The sequence below is a fragment of the Scatophagus argus genome, chromosome 16, assembly GCF_020382885.2.
Source record: "Scatophagus argus isolate fScaArg1 chromosome 16, fScaArg1.pri, whole genome shotgun sequence".
NCBI lineage: Eukaryota > Metazoa > Chordata > Actinopteri > Scatophagidae > Scatophagus > Scatophagus argus.
Window position 1 is genome coordinate 6,146,080 of NC_058508.1, and position 22,606 is coordinate 6,168,685.

Below are 22,606 nucleotides of genomic sequence, written 5' to 3' on the forward strand. Positions count from 1 at the left end.
AGTTGAAATACGGCCACTTCTGGTTTAAATGCCAATTCCGAAACGCAAAAAACGTCAGGATTCAGCATTCAGTAATCCCCAATACTTAAATTAAAAAAAATTGGCCAAGCAAATGCTCAGTATTGTCTATTGGTGATTATGCTAAGGAACGCTAATCATATTAATTGGCTGACATATGCAAGAAAGCATCCAGCAGTTTTCTAAATGCTAAATCTAAACTTTGGGTACTCAGCATTTCCAGGGTGACATTGCAAGCAAGTAGACTTATCAAAAAAATGCAGTGGAATGAAAAGTGCAATATTTATACTTTAAACTGGATTACACTGAAAAAATAGTGTTGGACCAACTCAAATGAATTGCTTCAGTTGGTAACAAGCAATTGAATTGAGTTTATCCAACTTAATTTTAATTTAATGAGTTAATATAACTTATTAAAATTAAGTTGGATAAACTAAAATGTCCATTTCATGTCACCCGGCTGAATGTTCATGTTCATTATATACAATAAAGAGAAAAACAATTCTTGACTTGTTTTTGTTCCAAATGGAGAAGCAGACATATGCATAGCAAATCCCTGCATTATGGGTGTATTACCCACCAAATTAGTAACAAACACGAGAAAAAATTAAGACTATGAATTTTATTTAGATGAAGAAGATGAATATTTATTACGTAAATCAATCTTGGTGCACCTGGTGACCAAGTCCTGATTTCTATGTATACTGAGTCTGTCCATGTGCAGCTGAGGCTGTGCAGTGATTGGAAGGGGCTCGAGCTGCTCCGTCATTGGCTGGGTAGCTTGTCTGTGACTGGCTGATATACGTCTGTGTGTGAGTTGGTGGAGGCGAATGAACTGGAAGCTGTTGCTGGAACATCCAGTCAGGAGGCAGGGACAACGTCACATACTGAATGCTGGGCTCTAACACATCTGTGTGTCTGTGAGGCTCGAACACATCTGTGTGTCTGTGAGGCTCAAACACATCTGTGTGTCTGTGAGGCTCGAACACATCTGTGTGTCTGTGAGGCTCGAACACATCTGTGTGTCTGTGAGGCTCGAACACATCTGTGTGTACGTGAGGCTCGAACACATCTGTGTGTCTGTGAGGCTCGAACACATCTGTGTGTACGTGAGGCTCGAACACACCTGCGTATGCGTGAGGCTCGAACGCACCTGCGTGTGCGTGAGGCTCAAACACATCTGTCTGTGGGACCAAGGCCTCCGTCACTGCTGTCTGCACTGGAGTCACACACACTTTCTTGGCCTGCTGTGTTTCATCTTCAGGTTTGGATGCAGAGGCAGCTACACAATCAGACAGAAACACAGATCAGTTTTCTAAACCTTTCAAAACAAGATGGTGTTTCTGAAACCTGCGTTAAACAACATTTTAATACCAACACTGAATCAAATGACATTTAATTTGAAAAAGTCACAGTTTGTGTTGATGATTCTGATTTCTTATTTGCTTTGTAAAAATCGTCAGTTCAGTCTTCAGTTAAAGACTTTATGTCAGTGTCGTCGTTCACTGCAGGGAAGCTGTTTGTGTCATTTATATTAAATCTACTAAAATGTAGACCAACACTGAACTTCATATCTTCAAAGTGTGAGTGAGTTGGTTTCTGCTCCTCAGTCTCTTGTATCGATGTTAAACGGTCAATAGCTTTCCAAAATGCAGAATTAATCCTTAAAAGTCCACACATCATCTAGTTTTCATGACATTTCACATGAAAACACGCTGTGATTCACAGAAATATGCTCTTACCTTCAGCACAGGTGGGCTTCCTTCTTCTTTCTCTCTTCCTCTTTTTGCCCTGCACAAAAACAAACGCGACACACTTTGCATTTGACATCAGCTGAGAAAAACTCTTTGCAGTGAGTGTGTGTCGTCAGCTCTTGTGTAGTGTGTGTGTCGTGAGCTGTGTGTGAGCAGGGTGTACTTACATAGTTGTGACTGGACGACCACTCCGGGTGCTGCTGGGCGTGGAGCCGTCTTTCTCTGTCGGCCTGTTCGTAATATGTGGCCTGCTGTTCCTGTGACAGTGACTTCCACTGTGGGCGGACAACAACAAGACGTTAGATAGCATGTACACACACACACGCACACACACACACACACACACACACACACACACACACACACACACACATATGCGCGCAGGACATTTCAGTCACACAATGCTGCAAAATCCTTTAGAGTTCAGTTTGTTCTCTGATCATAAAACAGTAAATGAAAAGCTAAATATCAGATTTGGAGTTAGAGGTGTGAGACACTGAGTGTCTCAAACGTACAGAACCAAAACACTTACCTTCTGTCCCAGGACCGTGTTTACAGCCGCATTCCCTCGGCTTCTGATTTCGGCCTCAACGTGTGGCCTTTGCTCATTCAGGAACAGCATGAAGGCGTTTGGGGGCTTCTTTATATACTGACCGCCCTCCTGCTGGTTTTGACGCTTTCTCTTTCTATTGGACAAAAACAGAGAGAGAGGAGGTGATGTTACAAGAGTGGAAACACAAGATGTGTGTAAGATTGAACCTTGTCTCTGCTGTACTGTCCACTAAAACACATTAAGAGACACTGATTATAATCATATTCATGCAGAACATCAGTGGACAAACAACAGACACCTGAAATCAAACAACAGCTGATTGAAACTAAATAAAAGAAGATCCTAATTTGAATTTGTGTCTGACTTATTCATGTTGACCACAATCACAACTCATGAGAATTATGAAAATTACATTCGTGACCAAAACTGTCCAGAGCAAACTTACTTTGATTTGGATGCGTCTGCTGGAGGAGCAGCAAAGACAGCAGGAGCACAAATCTCATACAGCGGCTGTCCATTCCTACACACATAAACAGAGACGGATACACACTTCAGGTGGTAGGTCGAGTGTGTGTGACGATTAAAACTGAAACTCAGTAGCTGTGTTCACTCATGTTTTCACTCATGTGTGTGTTACTTACCACAGTCCTACATAACGCAGGCTCTGGTTGCCTTCAAGGAACCCCGTCACTGGTATGCTGTTGTGCTGGAGACACAAACAGACACAGAACAGGTGATTTGACATGCTGCAGTGGCATCATCTGTCCCCTAGGTGTCAGGATGTTCCCTCCTCATAAATTCTAATAACTTTGAATGAGCTGCTGTCAGACACATCTGGAGGAACTACGGCACTGAGGTATAGAGCTACGATATGTTTCTGTTGAAGGTCACAGAGGTCAGGAGTGTGTCGTCATGTGAAGGTCAGGTGACCACAGAGCAAAAAGCTGCGGTCACCTCAAATCCCAAAGTTATTTGGTTGTCAACACAAAAGCAAATTTGCCAGAAGAGAATAACTGAAAAGATGAATCAGTTATCAAAATAGCCACACAGTCGTGTTTTACAATTAATCACATTCAACGCATGTGAAGGGACAACAAAGTGATTTCACATTCAGATTTGTTTCTTGCTTCATTTTGACATAAAACATCCAACACTGATAGCACGTGTATCAGTACAGGTACTCATAGACTCCTAATGATACCTGTGCCTGGCCTATGCTGAGTATCCTACCTGTCCCTGACTGGAAGCACCTGCCTGACTGTGCAGGTGACCTGGCTGCATGTCTTCTTGACGTGGTGCATAGTTCATGGGGGGAGCTGTCGACAATTGACTTTGCTGCTTGACCCTCTGAGGAGCTGCTCCCAGGGAGCTACAGCCACCATATCCTCCCTCCTCCAGCTCAGCATGGACAGGAGGAGGAGGTGAAGGTGAAAATGAAGGTGAAAGAGGCAGCAGGTCGGGTGCGTCATCCAGAAGATCAAATCCATCCGACTTGAGAATGGAGTGCAACTCTCCCCAGATCTGATCTGCAACGTTATTGTCAGACTCTTGAGGATCCGTTTTGGAGGATGATTGTTGTGCTGAGGGTGGGTGTTGAGGGTAGGTATTGTGCCTCTTCTCAGCATTGACAGGAGGAGGTGAGGTTGAAGGTGGAGTGTGAGGTGCTTCATCCACTAAATCAACTCCAGCAGACTTGAGAATAGACAGCAAGTCTTCCCAGGAATTGTCTGCTACACCACAGTCAGCCTCCTGGAGCTCCGTCTCAGCATTGACAGGAGCATGTGAAGTTGAAGGTTGGGGTGAAGTAGATGGTGGTAGAGTATTCGGCGCTTCATCCACTAAATCTACTCCAGCCGACTTGAGAATAGACAGCAAGTCTTCCCAGTCGTTATCTGTCATGGTGCTGTCAACCTGCTCAGGTAACAGATCCATTTTGCTGACTGGTTTGTGTGCTGTTTGTTGTCCCTGTTGGGTACTGGACTCCTGTCACACACGTTGATAGGAAGAGACACTTTTATGTGGACTAACATATATTATATGTCATATTATACTCATTGAGGTGTTTATTGTATGATTCACTATATTTATGTGACTGCTGCAGTTTATTATCAGATAAAAAGCTAACATACAAAATGATGGATTAAGAAGCTGTGATGTTAAGGATTTAACTCCTCCTCAGTACATTCATAAGAGTACTTTTACTTTTGACAATACCAAGTGCTCTTACAGTAAGTACTTGAGCTACTTGATTATTTCCATTTTATGCTACTTTATCTTTTTATTCCACCACATTTCAGTGGCATAAATTATACTTTTGTACTCCTCTACAGGCATTCAACAGCCTAACTTTACCAAAGTCCTGTTGCTCTGCTTACAAGTTACACGTTTCTTTACACATTCAGAGTTTACTTAGAAAATCTTTGAATAACTAAAAGAAGCATAAATCACTCATCATGTTATCTGTGCCAGTTATCTGAGAGCCAAGAGCACCCAGCTGGCCTTAAGTGTTAGATTTATCTGTTCCTGCATATAACAGAATGACAGTAAGGATTAGTTCAAAAGCTAACTGTCTAACTACTTACTTAAGATGTTTTGTATTCACTGATGGTTCAGTTCACTGGCTTCAAACTCTTGCTCCGGTTTGGATTATTGTTTGGTCCCACTAAATGTGTAGCTCACACGGCGAAGGCTGCAGGTGAACTGAGCCAAATTCTGCTCAGTAATGTTCTATAAAATATTCCATTCTGTGATTCCATTCTAATTCAAAGCACAGTCATAGAATGTTAGGTTATTGCCTTTTAAGGTAAAAACTGTGGGGACCATAGTGATATGCAACATGTTTAGGACATTGATGGACACGAGACACCCCCCATCCTTGTGTTTATTTGTTTGTGTTGTTATTATGCTCACTGGGATGTAGTATGTGTATTTGAACTCACAGCTAGATTATTTGGGCGAGGTAAGCAAGGTTAAATGGAGTGATGCTCACACTGGTGCTTCGTGGGCAGCTCAGGGGTCCTTTGGGTCACAACATGGGAGTGTGCTTGCATCCCCTCAGTGTACCTGAGCAGACTGCAGCATACAGAAACGCTGCACTCACATGCATCTGTTGCTGTATTTTACTGTGAGCGAAGGAGTAAAGAGATTCCTTAGAACTCATGTACGCCTGGAAGTCCCTCTTTGTGTCCAAGTGTGCAACAAAACCTTAAAGCCATTATCAATGTCCTCGTGTCCTTCTCTGCCAATGACACAACCTTTATTTCAGTCCATATGCACCAATATGATAAGACAGATATTGATGGTAATAAACTTTGCTATATGGGATGTTAAACAGAGTAACAAACAATGTAAAGTACCATAAAACAGATCAGTTGATAAAACATTTCAGTGAGACTTAATGATAAACTGAACACACCATTTTTAGTATTAAGTCTTCATATATTCGTCCATTAAAATGAAATAAAATCATTTTAATTGACACATCTATGGACACAAGAAATGTTTTTATATCAGATCAACCCATAAAATCCTCAAATGTCATTATTCTTTCATTTAATTTGACATATTATTAATATTATTATTTTTAGCAGCATCACCATGGCATCAAGTCACTACCTTCACAGGAACATCCAAAAAAATGACCAAAAGATCAAACTGGTTCGCGACAAATAAACAAGTGAAATGTTTCATATGGACGTGAGTTTATTACACAGAGCAAACACTTTTCTCTTTAGGTGCAGTTACATCTTTGTGTTCATTAAGGTCTTTTCTGCTGAGCAACATTGACAAAATACTTTTACCTCTGGATTTAAAACTCCAGTCTCACATGCTTCACCTGAGAGCTCTGTATGGTTCAGTCATGTTGAGCTAAAGGGACAATCCACTAATTTTACACCAAAATAAAGAAGCCTCCTCTATGATTCCTGTAAAATGACTGCTGAGTCTACGAAAACAGTTGTATCATGTCTTCCTAGAAGAAGGAAGAGACTGAGACTTTGTGTGTGAATAACGAGAAAGAAAGAAAGAAAGAAAAATGGATGACCGTCCTTTTGATTGTACCCTCCAGTCAAACGGTTTGTACCAGATTATTTCCTGGATGGCAGCAGTAACATCCTCGAGCCTCCACACTTCAGTCACTCGGTGTGTTAATCAATGAGTTTTTGGGTGTCTGGCTGGTTTCCAGTCTTTATACTCAGATAGGTTTTGAACATGTGCTGCCATTGACAGCGCTGCCAATGCACTGAACTGGTACATCTGTTCCGCCTACGTTCCCATTTGGAATTCACTTTGTGTTTTCCCGACTGTGTTACCGTTAACAGTATCACTGGTGTCCAAGAAATGTGACCGCAGTGACTGCAGGCATGTTGTTTGTTTCTGGCTGGTTTACATAGTTGGTATTTGTTTACTGATTGATCGGTGAACCTGCACATGCAGAAACGTGGTGAGGAACACGGTATGCTGACGTTTGGGGCTTTCTTTTCCAGCTGCTGGTTGAACTGCTCAGCCAGACTCACAGTACTGTCATGTTGTGTTCAGCTGACAGTTTTAGCCTTCTTATTATTGAAGCAGTGATATCACAGTCATCACTTTAATGTTGTAATTCACTGAGCGTAGCTAATTTTCAGTCTTTTAGAAATTATTGGTTGTTTATTCGACAACAGTGACTTTTTATTTTCTTTATGATTTATTTTCAAACTGGCCATGTGCTTTGTATGTAAATTCCTTTTCTAACAATTAAACCAGGGCCTGTATCTGCAAAATGAAAACAACCTTTTCAATGGACGTATGAAAATAAAAACAATGTCAATAGTCAAGTGAAGGACAATAGGCCAAAACTCAGAATATTACTTAAATCGATATACTTTAACTTTTCATCTCTGGTATCATGTTATTATTTACTCTGAATTTACAAAGTAATCTTAAGCTTTTAAAACATAAATACACCTATTAAAGTAAAATTCATCATTTCCTTCAATATGCTCCACCTCAGCGTCTCTTTTATTTCCTGTACAACATGTTTTCCTTCAGTCTATTCTTGGAAAGTCCCTCACTGCATCATCACACACACAAAAAGGCTTTTTAAAGGCTCAGCCTGCTGCAGCTGGCACTTTGTTCATTTTTGATCCCAGTGTGAGCGCGGATACAGGACAACATTATGGATCAGATAACATTCGATAAAGAAAATGATGAGCGTATCAAAGCAGTGGAGAATTCATTCGGTGCATCAGGGAGGTCCTTGTCCAAATCAGGTCGGATTCTGATGGGACAGGGCCGTCTGATGAAGCAGGGTCGTCGGAAACCCCAGCCTAAGGATTTCTTCCTCTTCAACGATGTTCTTGTGTACGGCAGCGTCATTCTGAACGGCCGCTTTCACAAAAACCAGAAGATAATCCCTCTAGGTGAGCAGCTTCCCTGCTAATACATGCATTTGTCACTGCTTTGGTGTTGTCTTTTTTAAAACTTTGCATAATTCACATGATCTAATACATCTTATGGCTATTAATCCAATTAAATAGAAAAGCAGTAAAAAAAAAATATTCTAAACCACCTCTAAAAATGTCCACAGATGACCGAAACTTCTCCCAGTTAAACTTTTTTTTTTTCTGTAGAACAAAAACAGGATTTTTCTTTCTGTTAAATGTGTTTTTTGAAAAACATGGAATTAGTTGCACTCCCATTACACTGATTCAGCTACAGGAGTTTCAAAGGCAAATATCTCGAACCCTCAGCCAAAAAGCAAAATTATTAGTCCTGCTGAATGTCTGAAGAGAAGCTCAGAACGTATTTGATGATTTGTATTACAGTAAGCTCAGTTCACTGTGAGCCATAACTGCCAAACTCTGATTTCTTGGTGGACAAGCATTTTGACAGTCCATATTACATAATCAGTATGTCTTCTTCTCTGTCATTTCAGAGGACATTGAGCTGGAGGACATGGAGGACAGTCTGGATGTGAGGAACCAATGGCTGATCCGTACGCCGCGCAAGTCGTTTTTTGTGTCCGCGCCTTCACACGAGGAGAAGCAGGCCTGGATTGAGCACATCAAAGAGTGCCGGTCAGGCCTGCTGCAGGACGGCAGCTGCCAACGTGGTTCCAGCTTTGCTGTTACCTGGATCCCAGACCGGGCCTCCTTCAGATGCATGCGCTGCTTCAACAAGTTCACAACAACCAAACGTCGACACCATTGCAGAAAATGTGGCTTTCTGGTGTGCAATTCATGCTCCAAACAGCGAGCAGTGATTAACCACATTCATCCCACTAAGAGACTGAGGGTCTGCAGTCTCTGCCACACTCAGAACAAAGAAGAAGATGAGATATCTCGACTGAGGGGGGACAGTGCTGGAATGAATAGCTTAGAGGGCGAAGATGTGGCAGCATCCAGTGATGAAGACGAGGGAGTGGGAATGATTCAATGCTACGCTCAGAGCAGCTGGCTGGACACTTGGAGGAGCCATTAACCACATTAACACACTTAATGTTAACTCAAAACCAGTGAATCAACAGCCTTAGTGAAATAAAACTGCAGCATTAAGACTCAAACAAAGACAGTTGGACACAATAGAAGCATGTTGGAAATCGAGTGAAAAAATCTTTGACTGCTGTCATTGCTGAGCTTTTATTCTGTACTTGTTTGCTGTGAAGTAGTTTACATTTTGCTTTCAAATGATCAGTGAATAACAAAGCACTCACAAAACAGATGTGTGTGTGTGTGTGTGTGTGTTGTGATGCTTCTGTGTTGAGAGTCACGTTGGATGCACCAATCTTACTTTCTCTGTCATGATTTTGATGCACACATTTTTCTTAATAAAAAGCCACTGCTGAGCTTATTTATGTGGAGCTCCAATGTGTTCAGAATGATGGGAAATACAGCATATAAATGAAAAAAATATTGTGATTTAATAATGAAAATGAATTTTAAGGAATCATTAAACTTAACTTATTGTTATGGCATCCTTATTTTAATCATTTTTAGCCTGATTGTTCTGTAGTAACTGTGTGTTATGTCTGAGCTGCCGATGCTAATAAACTCTACTTGTTATGAGCGAGAGTCGAAAATTGTGAAAAACTGCCTAATTGAATAATTCAGTTATGACATAGTTCACATTGTTTTCACACGTTTTCACCAACTATTGACATGTTTGATGCGTCTTGGAATCTTGGAATTTGCCTTACATGGACTTTAAATGCTTACAGGCAGGTCGTTCATGTACGGGTTACCAAACCAAGAGGCCCACAGAGATGAGAGCAGTCAGCAACTGGACAGTAAACATGGAGGACAGCAAAATGGCTACGATGTTGTGAACAGCTGGGTCTTTCCTGTGACCTTTTAAATGTGACAAAGTGTGTTTCTGTCTACTTCGGACTGGCAGCCTGTTGGCGTGTGAGCAGAGGGATCGGCAGATGTTTAGGTGGTTTCTGTTGACGGAGGCTTTGCCAGTACAAACAAGGAGGGTGTGGGTTGTTTGACAATAAAAATGTGTGAGGTTGTCTGTTTAAGATGATGTCAGCAGAAGAAAATGAGATTTCTACATCTTCCTTGTTATGTACCTCAGGATTAAAAAGTCCATAACAGCAAACACCAGTTCATTTTGAACTGCCCTCAATTGCTGTTTCTGATTTTGATTCGATCCAATAGGCTGATATAAACATTTCACATGACACGACATTTTCCAAGAGGCTTAATGGGCTTTCATAAACACTTGGTAAAAACTGGAACAAACCCAAATGCTTTCTCATCATGGGTGAGTCATTTGTTGGAGTGTCAAACCTGTTTGTCGCTTTTCATACAAGGGACAACGACAACAAGGAAATGTGGCATATTTTCCTGTCAGAGAACTTTGAATACAGAGTGCATTTATAGCTGTTGGTTAACCTTACCTGGTGTGTTGGAACCACAGGAGCACTATCGCTGATGCTGCACAAATGCAGACAAATGAAGCACTTTTGTATTTGTATAGCAAGTACAGCAGAACTGTGCTGACACTCACATCTTTGTCTGAAGGCTTTACAGTCAGTGAGAAGCTTCTCCCAGAAATGTCCACTCTGATGGTACACGAAATTGTGTCTCTGTTGCTGTGTTTTGTTTTCAAAAACTATGGGGACATGGTGGATATGGTGCACTTCAGTGCATTCAATAATGCCAACGAGACTTTGCATTTAAGCAGCAAAAGTGGAATTTCCCTGTGTTAATAAACTTAATGGTACAGAAAACATTTAATATCTTTGATTCAGTTTTAACTGGGACTATTATGTCTGAGAAAAAAGTCAGACAGCTGTGATGGGGCTGGACTCATCCTGAGCTGCTTTCTATCTTCCAAATGTTGTAAGTCGAACATCAAAAGTCCCAAAAGTTTATTTTCAGTGAGATCCTGTGGATTCTGTCAGCATGTAGAAACAACCAAAGGAGCAGATCCCTTCACACTACTGGTGTACTGGGAGGAATTTCAACCCTGGACTAAAGGATTTTACTATTGTGCCAAAGTAGCAGCTGTTAGGTGTAGCACCACCAGCTTTTCCAAATTGGCCCTTTCACTTTCACATTGATTGTTTTCACTCAGAATGGGACGTGGTTGTATGTCTGCTGATCAGGATATACAGGGAGCACAAATTATTATTATTTCAAATTATTTCAAAGGTGGACTTGGATTAAATACATATTTTCTGTTATTTAATAAGAAATTATTTATTGTTGGGGAATAAGTTTCCTTATGAAGTAACTTGCATTGCACGGTGTTTATATAGAAATATGGCCTTGGGCTGGTTCCTTCTTATCCATGAAGATAAATGTTTCAAAGCATAAACCAGTATGGCCTGTGCTCTCTCAGTGTTCAACAGATGTTGGTGCTAAACAGAATTAGACAAAGAAGAAAGAGAATCCATTACTTTCAGCTGGTTATCTGTTTCAGCTGACACAGCTCACATGTGCCTTTTCTGGAAAAAAGGGGTGAAAAGGGTTACACATATACTCATAGCGCCCCCTGCCGGTTGAGGCAGGCTACCGCAGTGAAGTTTTCTGACATGTCTCCAACAATAGTGAGGGAACGTGGAGGCTGGGGCTTATTGTCACTGCTTTGTGTACTGCAGTGTTGCTTATCAGTTCACACCCTGAGGCTCACTAAGGTCTCATCTTAGCCAATGATAATACATCATCATTAATTAGGTTACTACATTTTATTGAGCAGATTCCGCAAAATTGCAAAACCAAAAAACAGTTAAAGGCTGCAAGTTTACACAGACTGAGTGAAATTAGAAATGAACACGATAAGAAACAAAAAAGTAAATAATAATAATAAAGAAGCTACGGAGGACACTGAGTCTGTCCATGTGCAGCTGAGGCTGTGCAGTGATTGGAAGGAGCTCGAGCTGCTCCGTCATTGGCTGGGTAGCTTGTCTGTGACTGGCTGATAGACGTCTGTGTGTGAGTTGGTGGAGGCGAATGAACTGGAAGCTGTTGCTGGAACATCCAGTCAGGAGGCAGGGACAACGTCACATACTGAATGCTGGGCTCTAACACATCTGTGTGTCTGTGAGGCCCGAACACATCTGTGTGTCTGTGAGGCCCGAACACATCTGTGTGTCTGTGAGGCTCGAACACATCTGTGTGTCTGTGAGGCTCGAACACATCTGTGTGTCTGTGAGGCTCGAACACATCTGTGTGTCTGTGAGGCTCGAACACATCTGTGTGTCTGTGAGGCTCGAACACATCTGTTTGTGTGTGAGGCTCGAGCACACCTGCGTATGCGTGAGGCTCGAACGCACCTGCGTGTGCGTGAGGCTCAAACACATCTGTCTGTGGGACCAAGGCCTCCATCACTGCTGTCTGCACTGGAGTCACACACACTTTCTTGGCCTGCTGTGTTTCATCTTCAGGTTTGGATGCAGATGCAGCAACACAATCAGACAGAAACACAGATCAGTTTTCTAAACCTTTCAAAACAAGATGGTGTTTCTGAAACCTGCGTTAAACAACATTTTAATACCAACACTGAATCAAATGACATTTAATTTGAAAAAGTCACAGTTTGTGTTGATGATTCTGATTTCTTATTAGCTTTGTAAAAATCGTCAGTTCAGTCTTCAGTTAAAGACTTTATGTCAGTGTCGTCGTTCACTGCAGGGAAGCTGTTTGTGTCATTTATATTAAATCTACTAAAATGTAGACCAACACTGAACTTCATATCTTCAAAGTGTGAGTGAGTTGGTTTCTGCTCCTCAGTCTCTTGTATCGATGTTAAACGGTCAATAGCTTTCCAAAATGCAGAATTAATCCTTAAAAGTCCACACATCATCTAGTTTTCATGACATTTCACATGAAAACACGCTGTGATTCACAGAAATATGTTCTTACCTTCAGCACAGGTGGGCTTCCTTCTTCTTTCTCTCTTCCTCTTTTTGCCCTGCACAAAAACAAACGCGACACACTTTGCATTTGACATCAGCTGAGAAAAACTCTTTGCAGTGAGTGTGTGTCGTCAGCTCTTGTGTAGTGTGTGTGTCGTGAGCTGTGTGTGAGCAGGGTGTACTTACATAGTTGTGACTGGACGACCACTCCGGGTGCTGCTGGGCGTGGAGCCGTCTTTCTCTGTCGGCCTGTTCGTAATATGTGGCCTGCTGTTCCTGTGACAGTGACTTCCACTGTGGGCGGACAACAACAAGACGTTAGATAGCATGTACGCACACACACACACACACACACACACACACACACACACACACACACACACACACACATATGCGCGCAGGACATTTCAGTCACACAATGCTGCAAAATCCTTTAGAGTTCAGTTTGTTCTCTGATCATAAAACAGTAAATGAAAAGCTAAATATCAGATTTGGAGTTAGAGGTGTGAGACACTGAGTGTCTCAAACGTACAGAACCAAAACACTTACCTTCTGTCCCAGGACCGTGTTTACAGCCGCATTCCCTCGGCTTCTGATTTCGGCCTCAACGTGTGGCCTTTGCTCCTTCAGGAACAGCATGAAGGCGTTTGGGGGCTTCTTTATATACTGACCGCCCTCCTGCTGGTTTTGACGCTTTCTCTTTCTATTGGACAAAAACAGAGAGAGAGGAGGTGATGTTACAAGAGTGGAAACACAAGATGTGTGTAAGATTGAACCTTGTCTCTGCTGTACTGTCCACTAAAACACATTAAGAGACACTGATTATAATCATATTCATGCAGAACATCAGTGGACAAACAACAGACACCTGAAATCAAACAACAGCTGATTGAAACTAAATAAAAGAAGATCCTAATTTGAATTTGTGTCTGACTTATTCATGTTGACCACAATCACAACTCATGAGAATTATGAAAATTACATTCGTGACCAAAACTGTCCAGAGCAAACTTACTTTGATTTGGACGCGTCTGCTGGAGGAGCCGCAACGACAGCAGGAGCACAAATCTCATACAGCGGCTGTCCATTCCTACACACATAAACAGAGACGGATACACACTTCAGGTGGTAGGTCGAGTGTGTGTGACGACTAAAACTGAAACTCAGTAGCTGTGTTCACTCATGTTTTCACTCATGTGTGTGTTACTTACCACAGTCCTACATAACGCAGGCTCTGGTTGCCTTCAAGGAACCCCGTCACTGGTATGCTGTGTTGCTGGAGACACAAACAGACACAGAACAGGTGATTTGACATGCTGCAGTGGCATCATCTGTCCCCTAGGTGTCAGGATGTTCCCTCCTCATAAATTCTAATAACTTTGAATGAGCTGCTGTCAGACACATCTGGAGGAACTACGGCACTGAGGTATATAGCTACGATATGTTTCTGTTGAAGGTCACAGAGGTCAGGAGTGTGTCGTCATGTGAAGGTCAGGTGACCACAGAGCAAAAAGCTGCGGTCACCTCAAATCCCAAAGTTATTTGGTTGTCAACACAAAAGCAAATTTGCCAGAAGAGAATAACTGAAAAGATGAATCAGTTATCAAAATAGCCACACAGTCGTGTTTTACAATTAATCACATTCAACGCATGTGAAGGGACAACAAAGTGATTTCACATTCAGATTTGTGTCTTGCTTCATTTTGACATAAAACATCCAACACTGATAGCATGTGTATCAGTACAGGTACTCATAGACTCCTAATGATACCTGTGCCTGGCCTATGCTGAGTATCCTACCTGTCCCTGACTGGAAGCACCTGCCTGACCGTGCAGGTGACCTGGCTGCATGTCTTCTTGACGTGGTGCATAGTTCATGGGGGGAGCTGTCAACAATTGACTTTGCTGCTCGACCCTCTGAGGAGCTGCTCCCAGGGAGCTACAGCCACCATATCCTCCCTCCTCCAGCTCAGCATGGACAGGAGGAGGAGGTGAAGGTGAAAATGAAGGTGAAAGAGGCAGCAGGTCGGGTGCGTCATCCAGAAGATCAAATCCATCCGACTTGAGAATGGAGTGCAACTCTCCCCAGATCTGATCTGCAACGTTATTGTCAGACTCTTGAGGATCCATTTTGGAGGATGATTGTTGTGCTGAGGGTGGGTGTTGAGGGTAGGTATTGTGCCTCTTCTCAGCATTGACAGGAGGAGGTGAGGTTGAAGGTGGAGTGTGAGGTGCTTCATCCACTAAATCTACTCCAGCAGACTTGAGAATAGACAGCAAGTCTTCCCAGGAATTGTCTGCTACACCACAGTCAGCCTCCTGGAGCTCCGTCTCAGCATTGACAGGAGCATGTGAAGTTGAAGGTTGGGGTGAAGTAGATGGTGGTAGAGTATTCGGCGCTTCATCCACTAAATCTACTCCAGCCGACTTGAGAATAGACAGCAAGTCTTCCCAGGAATTGTCTGCTACACCACAGTCAGCCTCCTGGAGCTCCGTCTCAGCATTGAGAGGAGCATGTGAAGTTGAAGGTTGGGGTGAAGTAGATGGTGGTAGAGTATTCGGCGCTTCATCCACTAAATCTACTCCAGTCGACTTGAGAATAGACAGCAAGTCTTCCCAGTCGTTATCTGTCATGGTGCTGTCAACCTGCTCAGGTAACAGATCCATTTTGCTGACTGGTTTGTGTGCTGTTTGTTGTCCCTGTTGGGTACTGGACTCCTGTCACACACGTTGATAGGAAGAGACACTTTTTTACGTGGACTAACATATATTATATGTCATATTATACTCATTGAGGTGTTTATTGTATGATTCACTATATTTATGTGACTGCTGCAGTTTATTATCAGATAAAAAGTTAACATACAAAATGATGGATTAAGAAGCTGTGATGTTAAGGATTTAACTCCTCCTCAGTACATTCATAAGAGTACTTTTACTTTTGACAATACCAGGTGCTCTTACAGTAAGTACTTGAGCTACTTGATTATTTCCATTTTATGCTATTTTATCTTTTTATTCCACCACATTTCAGTGGCATAAATTGTACTTTTGTACTCCTCTACAGGCATTCAACAGCCTAACTTTACCAAAGTCCTGTTGCTCTGCTTACAAGTTACACGTTTCTTTACACATTCAGAGTTTACTTAGAAAACCTTTGAATAACTAAAAGAAGCATAAATCACTCATCATGTTATCTGTGCCAGTTATCTGAGAGCCAAGAGCACCCAGCTGGCCTTAAGTGTTAGATTTATCTGTTCCTGCATATAACAGAATGACAGTAAGGATTAGTTCAAAAGCTAACTGTCTAACTACTTACTTAAGATGTTTTGTATTCACTGATGGTTCAGTTCACTGGCTTCAAACTCTTGCTCCGGTTTGGATTATTGTTTGGTCCCACTAAATGTGTAGCTCACGCGGCGAAGGCTGCAGGTGAACTGAGCCAAATTCTGCTCAGTAATGTTCTATAAAATATTCCATTCTGTGATTCCATTCTAATTCAAAGCACAGTCATAGAATGTTAGGTTATTGCCTTTTAAGGTAAAAACTGTGGGGACCATAGTGATATGCAACATGTTTAGGACATTGATGGACACGAGACACCCCCCATCCTTGTGTTTATTTGTTTGTGTTGTTATTATGCTCACTGGGATGTAGTATGTGTATTTGAACTCACAGCTAGATTATTTGGGCGAGGTAAGCAAGGTTAAATGGAGTGATGCTCACACTGGTGCTTCGTGGGCAGCTCAGGGGTCCTTTGGGTCACAACATGGGAGTGTGCTTGCATCCCCTCAGTGTACCTGAGCAGACTGCAGCATACAGAAACGCTGCACTCACATGCATCTGTTGCTGTATTTTACTGTGAGCGAAGGAGTAAAGAGATTCCTTAGAACTCATGTACGCCTGGAAGTCCCTCTTTGTGTCCAAGTGTGCAACAAAACCTTAAAGCCATTATCAATGTCCTCGTGTCCTTCTCTGCCAATGACACAACCTTTATTTCAGTCCATACGCATCAATAAGATAAGACAGATATTGATGGTAATAAACTTTGCTATATGGGACATTAAACAGAGTAACAAACAATGTAAAGTACCATAAAACAGATCAGTTGATAAAACATTTCAGTGAGACTTAATGATAAACTGAACACACCATTTTTAGTATTAAGTCTTCATATATTCGTCCATTAAAATGAAATAAAATCATTTTAATTGACACATCTATGGATTATTATGGATTATTATTATTATTTTTAGCAGCATCACCATGGCATCAAGTCACTACCTTCACAGGAACATCCAACAAAATGACCAAAAGATCAAACTGGTTCGTGACAAATAAACAAGTGAAATGTTTCATATGGACGTGAGTTTATTACACAGAGCCCACACTTTTCTCTTTAGGTGCAGTTACATCTTTGTGTTCATTAAGGTCTTTTCTGCTGAGCAACATTGACAAAATACTTTTACCTCTGGATTTAAAACTCCAGTCTCACATGCTTCACCTGAGAGCTCTGTATGGTTCAGTCATGTTGAGCTAAAGGGACAATCCACTAATTTTACACCAAAATAAAGAAGCCTCCTCTATGATTCCTGTAAAATGACTGCTGAGTCTACGAAAACAGTTGTATCATGTCTTCCTAGAAGAAGGAAGAGACTGAGACTTTGTGTGTGAATAACGAGAAAGAAAGAAAGAAAGGAAGAAAAATTGATGACCGCCCTTTTGATTGTACCCTCCAGTCAAACGGTTTGTACCAGATTATTTCCTGGATGGCAGCAGTAACATCCTCGAGCCTCCACACTTCAGTCACTCGGTGTGTTAATCAATGAGTTTTTGGGTGTCTGGCTGGTTTCCAGTCTTTATACTAAGATAGGTTTTGAACATGTGCTGCCATTGACAGCGCTGCCAATGCACTGAACTGGTACATCTGTTCCGCCTACGTTCCCCTTTGAATTCACTTTGTGTTTTCCCGACTGTGTTACCGTTAACAGTATCACTGGTGTCCAAGAAATGTGACCGCAGTGACTGCAGGCATGTTGTTTGTTTCTGGCTGGTTTACATAGTTGGTATTTGTTTACTGATTGATCGGTGAACCTGCACATGCAGAAACGTGGTGAGGAACACGGTATGCTGAGGTTTGGGGCTTTCTTTTCCAGCTGCTGGTTGAACTGCTCAGCCAGACTCACAGTACGGTCATGTTGTGTTCAGCTGACAGTTTTAGCCTTCTTATTATTGAAGCAGTGATATCACAGTCATCACTTTAATGTTGTAATTCACTGAGCGTAGCTAATTTTCAGTCTTTTAGAAATTATTGGTTGTTTATTCGACAACAGTGACTTTTTATTTTCTTTATGATTTATTTTCAAACTGGCCATGTGCTTTGTATGTAAATTCCTTTTCTAACAATTAAACCAGGGCCTGTATCTGCAAAATGAAAACAACCTTTTCAATGGACGTATGAAAATAAAAACAATGTCAATAGTCAAGTGAAGGACAATAGGCCAAAACTCAGAATATTACTTAAATCGATATATTTTAACTTTTCATCTCTGGTATCATGTTATTATTTACTCTGAATTTACAAAGTAATCTTAAGCTTTTAAAACATAAATACACCTATTAAAGTAAAATTCATCATTTCCTTCAATATGCTCCACCTCAGCGTCTCTTTTATTTCCTGTACAACATGTTTTCCTTCAGTCTATTCTTGGAAAGTCCCTCACTGCATCATCACACACACAAAAAGGCTTTTTAAAGGCTCAGCCTGCTGAAGCTGGCACTTTGTTCATTTTTGATCCCAGTGTGAGCGCGGATACAGGACAACATTATGGATCAGATAACATTCGATAAAGAAAATGATGAGCGTATCAAAGCAGTGGAGAATTCATTCGGTGCATCAGGGAGGTCCTTGTCCAAATCAGGTCGGATTCTGATGGGACAGGGCCGTCTGATGAAGCAGGGTCGTCGGAAACCCCAGCCTAAGGATTTCTTCCTCTTCAACGATGTTCTTGTGTACGGCAGCGTCATTCTGAACGGCCGCTTTCACAAAAACCAGAAGATAATCCCTCTAGGTGAGCAGCTTCCCTGCTAATACATGCATTTGTCACTGCTTTGGTGTTGTCTTTTTTTTTTTTATTAATCCAATCAAATAGAAAAGCTGTAAAATAAAAAATATTCTAAACCATCTCTAAAAATGTCCACAGATGACCGAAACTTCTCCCAGTTAAACATTTTTTTTTTATCTGTAGAACAAAAACAGGATTTTTCTTTCTGTTAAATGTGTTTTTTGAAAAACATGGAATTAGTTGCACTCCCATTACACTGATTCAGCTACAGGAGTTTCAAAGGCAAATATCTCGAACCCTCAGCCAAAAAGCAAAATTATTAGTCCTGCTGAATGTCTGAAAAGAAGCTCAGAACGTATTTGATGATTTGTATTACAGTAAGCTCAGTTCACTGTGAGCCATAACTGCCAAACTCTGATTTCTTGGTGGACAAGCATTTTGACAGTCCATATTACATAATCAGTATGTCATCTTCTCTGTCATTTCAGAGGACATTGAGCTGGAGGACATGGAGGACAGTCTGGATGTGAGGAACCAATGGCTGATCCGTACGCCGCGCAAGTCGTTTTTTGTGTCCGCGCCTTCACACGAGGAGAAGCAGGCCTGGATTGAGCACATCAAAGAGTGCCGGTCAGGCCTGCTGCAGGACGGCAGCTGCCAACGTGGTTCCAGCTTTGCTGTTACCTGGATCCCAGACCGGGCCTCCTTCAGATGCATGCGCTGCTTCAACAAGTTCACAGCAACCAAACGTCGACACCATTGCAGAAAATGTGGCTTTCTGGTGTGCAATTCATGCTCCAAACAGCGAGCAGTGATTAACCACATTCATCCCACTAAGAGACTGAGGGTCTGCAGTCTCTGCCACACTCAGAACAAAGAAGAAGATGAGATATCTCGACTGAGGGGGGACAGTGCTGGAATGAATAGCTTAGAGGGGGAAGATGTGGCAGCATCCAGTGATGAAGACGAGGGAGTGGGAATGATTCAATGCTACGCTCAGAGCAGCTGGCTGGACACTTGGAGCAACCATTAACCACATTAACACACTTAATGTTAACTCAAAACCAGTGAATCAACAGCCTTAGTGAAATAAAACTGCAGCATTAAGACTCAAACAAAGACAGTTGGACACAATAGAAGCATGTTGGAAATCGAGTGAAAAAATCTTTGCTGTCATTGCTGAGCTTTTATTCTGTACTTGTTTGGTGTGAAGTAGTTTACATTTTGCTTTCAAATGATCAGTGAATAACAAAACACTCACAAAACAGATGTGTGTGTGTGTGTGTGTGTGTGTGTGTTGTGATGCTTCTGTGTTGAGAGTCACGTTGGATGCACCAATCTTACTTTCTCTGTCATGATTTTGATGCACACATTTTTCTTATTAAAAAGCCACTGCTGAGTTTATTTATGTGGAGCTCCAATGTGTTCAGAATGATGGGAAATACAGCATATAAATGAAAAAAATATTGTGATTTAATAATGAAAATGAATTTTAAGGAATCATTAAACTTAACTTATTGTTATGGCATCCTTATTTTAATCATTTTTAGCCTGATTGTTCTGTAGTAACTGTGTGTTATGTCTGAGCTGCCGATGCTAATAAACTCTACTTGTTATGAGCGAAAGTCCAAAATTGTGAAAAACTGCCTAATTGAATAATTCAGTTATGACATAGTTCACATTGTTTTCACACGTTTTCACCAACTATTGACATGTTTGATGCGTCTTGGAATCTTGGAATTTGCCTTACATGGACTTTAAATGCTTACAGGCAGGTCGTTCATGTACGGGTTACCAAACCAAGAGGCCCACAGAGATGAGAGCAGTCAGCAACTGGACAGTAAACATGGAGGACAGCAAAATGGCTACGATGTTGTGAACAGCTGGGTCTTTCCTGTGACCTTTTAAATGTGACAAAGTGTGTTTTTGTCTACTTCGGACTGGCAGCCTGTTGGTGTGTGAGCAGAGGGATCGGCAGATGTTTAGGTGGTTTCTGTTGACGGAGGCTTTGCCAGTACAAACAAGGAGGGTGTGGGTTGTTTGACAATAAAAATGTGTGAGGTTGTCTGTTTAAGATGAAGTCAGCAGAAGAAAATGAGATTTCTACATCTTCCTTGTTATGTACCTCAGGATAAAAAAGTCCATAACAGCAAACACCAGTTCATTTTGAACTGCCCTCAATTGCTGTTTCTGATTTTGATTCGATCCAATAGGCTGATATAAACATTTCACATGACACGACATTTTCCAAGAGGCTTAATGGGCTTTCATAAACACTTGGTAAAAACTGGAACAAACCCAAATGCTTTCTCATCATGGGTGAGTCATTTGTTGGAGTGTCAAACCTGTTTGTCGCTTTTCATACAAGGGACAACGACAACAAGGAAATGTGGCATATTTTCCTGTCAGAGAACTTTGAATACAGAGTGCATTTATAGCTGTTGGTTAACCTTACCTGGTGTGTTGGAACCACAGGAGCACTATCGCTGATGCTGCACAAATGCAGACAAATGAAGCACTTTTGTATTTGTATAGCAAGTACAGCAGAACTGTGCTGACACTCACATCTTTGTCTGAAGACTTTACAGTCAGTGAGAAGCTTCTCCCAGAAATGTCCACTCTGATGGTACACGAAATTGTGTCTCTGTTGCTGTGTTTTGTTTTCAAAAACTATGGGGACATGGTGGATATGGTGCACTTCAGTGCACTCAGTAATGCCAACGAGACTTTGCATTTAAGCAGCAAAAGTGGAAATTCCCTGTGTTAATAAACTTAATGGTACAGAAAACATTTAATATCTTTGATTCAGTTTTAACTGGGACTATTATGTCTGAGAAAAAAGTCAGACAGCTGTGATGGGGCTGGACTCATCCTGAGCTGCTTTCTATCTTCCAAATGTTGTAAGTCGAACATCAAAAGTCCCAAAAGTTTATTTTCAGTGAGATCCTGTGGATTCTGTCAGCATATAGAAACAACCAAAGGAGCAGATCCCTTCACACTACTGGTGTACTGGGAGGAATTTCAACCCTGGACTAAAGGATTTTACTATTGTGCCAAAGTAGCAGCTGTTAGGTGTAGCACCACCAGCTTTTCCAAATTGGCCCTTTCACTTTCACATTGATTGTTTTCACTCAGAATGGGACGTGGTTGTATGTCTGCTGATCAGGATATACAGGGAGCACAAATTATTATTATTTCAAATTATTTCAAAGGTGGACTTGGATTAAATACATATTTTCTGTTATTTAATAAGAAATTATTTATTGTTGGGGAATAAGTTTCCTTATGAAGTAACTTGCATTGCACGGTGTTTATATAGAAATCTGGCCTTGGGCTGGTTCCTTCTTATCCATGAAGATAAATGTTTCAAAACATAAACCAGTATGGCCTGTGCTCTCTCAGTGTTCAACAGATGCTGGTGCTAAACAGAATTAGACAAAGAAGAAAGAGAATCCATTACTTTCAGCTGGTTATCTGTTTCAGCTGACACAGCTCACATGTGCCTTTTCTGGGGCCAACTGGGCTTGTTTGAAGAGGGTTACACATATACTCATAGCGCCCCCTGCCGGTTGAGGCAGGCTACCGCAGTGAAGTTTTCTGACATGTCTCCAAAAATAGTGAGGGAACGTGGAGGCTGGGGCTTATTGTCACTGCTTTGTATACTGCAGTGTTGCTTATCAGTTCACACCCTGAGGCTCACTAAGGTCTCATCTTAGCCAATGATAATACATCATCATTAATTAGGTTACTACATTTTATTGATCAGATTCCGCAAAATCGCAAAACCAAAAAACAGTTAAAGGCTGCAAGTTTACACACACTGAGTGAAATTAGTAATGAACACAATAAGAAACAAAAAGTGAATAATAACAAC

General features: G+C 41.4%; 5 protein-coding genes across 5 annotated transcripts; 2 read left to right on the forward strand and 3 right to left on the reverse strand.

The window, feature by feature from the left end:
* Positions 1 to 643: 643 nt before the first annotated feature.
* LOC124073535 (sex-determining region Y protein-like) lies at positions 644 to 2,697 on the reverse strand. Its single transcript, XM_046415820.1, has 5 exons — positions 2,690 to 2,697; positions 2,305 to 2,458; positions 1,940 to 2,047; positions 1,761 to 1,809; positions 644 to 1,276 (listed from the first exon to the last, which is right to left on the reverse strand). The coding sequence occupies exons 1-5, from the start codon at positions 2,695 to 2,697 to the stop codon at positions 714 to 716; spliced, it is 882 nt and encodes a 293-aa protein (XP_046271776.1). The 3' UTR covers positions 644 to 713.
* On the reverse strand, positions 2,465 to 5,081 carry LOC124073326. Its single transcript, XM_046415514.1, has 4 exons — positions 4,908 to 5,081; positions 3,556 to 4,308; positions 2,967 to 3,031; positions 2,465 to 2,845 (listed from the first exon to the last, which is right to left on the reverse strand). The coding sequence occupies exons 2-4, from the start codon at positions 4,255 to 4,257 to the stop codon at positions 2,767 to 2,769; spliced, it is 846 nt and encodes a 281-aa protein (XP_046271470.1). The 5' UTR covers positions 4,258 to 4,308; positions 4,908 to 5,081; the 3' UTR covers positions 2,465 to 2,766.
* Positions 5,082 to 7,366: 2,285 nt separating this feature from the next.
* On the forward strand, positions 7,367 to 9,788 carry LOC124073985 (pleckstrin homology domain-containing family F member 1-like). The gene is made up of 2 exons (XM_046416581.1): positions 7,367 to 7,724; positions 8,240 to 9,788. Exons 1-2 carry the CDS (start codon positions 7,481 to 7,483, stop codon positions 8,782 to 8,784), a joined length of 789 nt encoding a protein of 262 aa, XP_046272537.1. The 5' UTR covers positions 7,367 to 7,480; the 3' UTR covers positions 8,785 to 9,788.
* Positions 9,789 to 11,491: 1,703 nt separating this feature from the next.
* On the reverse strand, positions 11,492 to 16,124 carry LOC124074035. The gene is made up of 8 exons (XM_046416662.1): positions 15,987 to 16,124; positions 14,468 to 15,385; positions 13,879 to 13,943; positions 13,683 to 13,757; positions 13,217 to 13,370; positions 12,854 to 12,961; positions 12,675 to 12,723; positions 11,492 to 12,190 (listed from the first exon to the last, which is right to left on the reverse strand). The coding sequence occupies exons 2-8, from the start codon at positions 15,332 to 15,334 to the stop codon at positions 11,625 to 11,627; spliced, it is 1,884 nt and encodes a 627-aa protein (XP_046272618.1). The 5' UTR covers positions 15,335 to 15,385; positions 15,987 to 16,124; the 3' UTR covers positions 11,492 to 11,624.
* A 2,283-nt stretch (positions 16,125 to 18,407) lies between these two features.
* LOC124073989 (pleckstrin homology domain-containing family F member 1-like) lies at positions 18,408 to 20,777 on the forward strand. Its single transcript, XM_046416585.1, has 2 exons — positions 18,408 to 18,738; positions 19,221 to 20,777. The coding sequence occupies exons 1-2, from the start codon at positions 18,495 to 18,497 to the stop codon at positions 19,763 to 19,765; spliced, it is 789 nt and encodes a 262-aa protein (XP_046272541.1). The 5' UTR covers positions 18,408 to 18,494; the 3' UTR covers positions 19,766 to 20,777.
* The last annotated feature ends 1,829 nt before the right edge of the window (positions 20,778 to 22,606 follow it).

Excerpts from the sequence above, each read along its gene's own strand:
- LOC124073535 (XM_046415820.1), bottom strand. Across the intron at positions 1,810-1,939 it reads GGTCGTCCAGTCACAACTAT|GGCAAAAAGAGGAAGAGAGA; the intron begins GTAAGTACACCC and ends GTTTTTGTGCAG. Across the intron at positions 1,277-1,760 it reads GAAGCCCACCTGTGCTGAAG|ATGAAACACAGCAGGCCAAG; the intron begins GTAAGAGCATAT and ends CCAAACCTGAAG.
- LOC124073326 (XM_046415514.1), bottom strand. The coding sequence starts at position 4,257 with ATGGATCTGTTACCTGAGCAGGTTGACAGCACCATGACAGATAACGAC. Across the intron at positions 3,032-3,555 it reads GTGCTTCCAGTCAGGGACAG|CACAACAGCATACCAGTGAC; the intron begins GTAGGATACTCA and ends TTGTGTCTCCAG. Across the intron at positions 2,846-2,966 it reads CTGCGTTATGTAGGACTGTG|GAATGGACAGCCGCTGTATG; the intron begins GTAAGTAACACA and ends TTATGTGTGTAG.
- LOC124073985 (XM_046416581.1), top strand. The coding sequence starts at position 7,481 with ATGGATCAGATAACATTCGATAAAGAAAATGATGAGCGTATCAAAGCA. Across the intron at positions 7,725-8,239 it reads CCAGAAGATAATCCCTCTAG|AGGACATTGAGCTGGAGGAC; the intron begins GTGAGCAGCTTC and ends CTGTCATTTCAG.
- LOC124074035 (XM_046416662.1), bottom strand. The coding sequence starts at position 15,334 with ATGGATCTGTTACCTGAGCAGGTTGACAGCACCATGACAGATAACGAC. Across the intron at positions 12,962-13,216 it reads ACACGGTCCTGGGACAGAAG|TGGAAGTCACTGTCACAGGA; the intron begins GTAAGTGTTTTG and ends GTCCGCCCACAG. Across the intron at positions 12,191-12,674 it reads GAAGCCCACCTGTGCTGAAG|ATGAAACACAGCAGGCCAAG; the intron begins GTAAGAACATAT and ends CCAAACCTGAAG.
- LOC124073989 (XM_046416585.1), top strand. The coding sequence starts at position 18,495 with ATGGATCAGATAACATTCGATAAAGAAAATGATGAGCGTATCAAAGCA. Across the intron at positions 18,739-19,220 it reads CCAGAAGATAATCCCTCTAG|AGGACATTGAGCTGGAGGAC; the intron begins GTGAGCAGCTTC and ends CTGTCATTTCAG.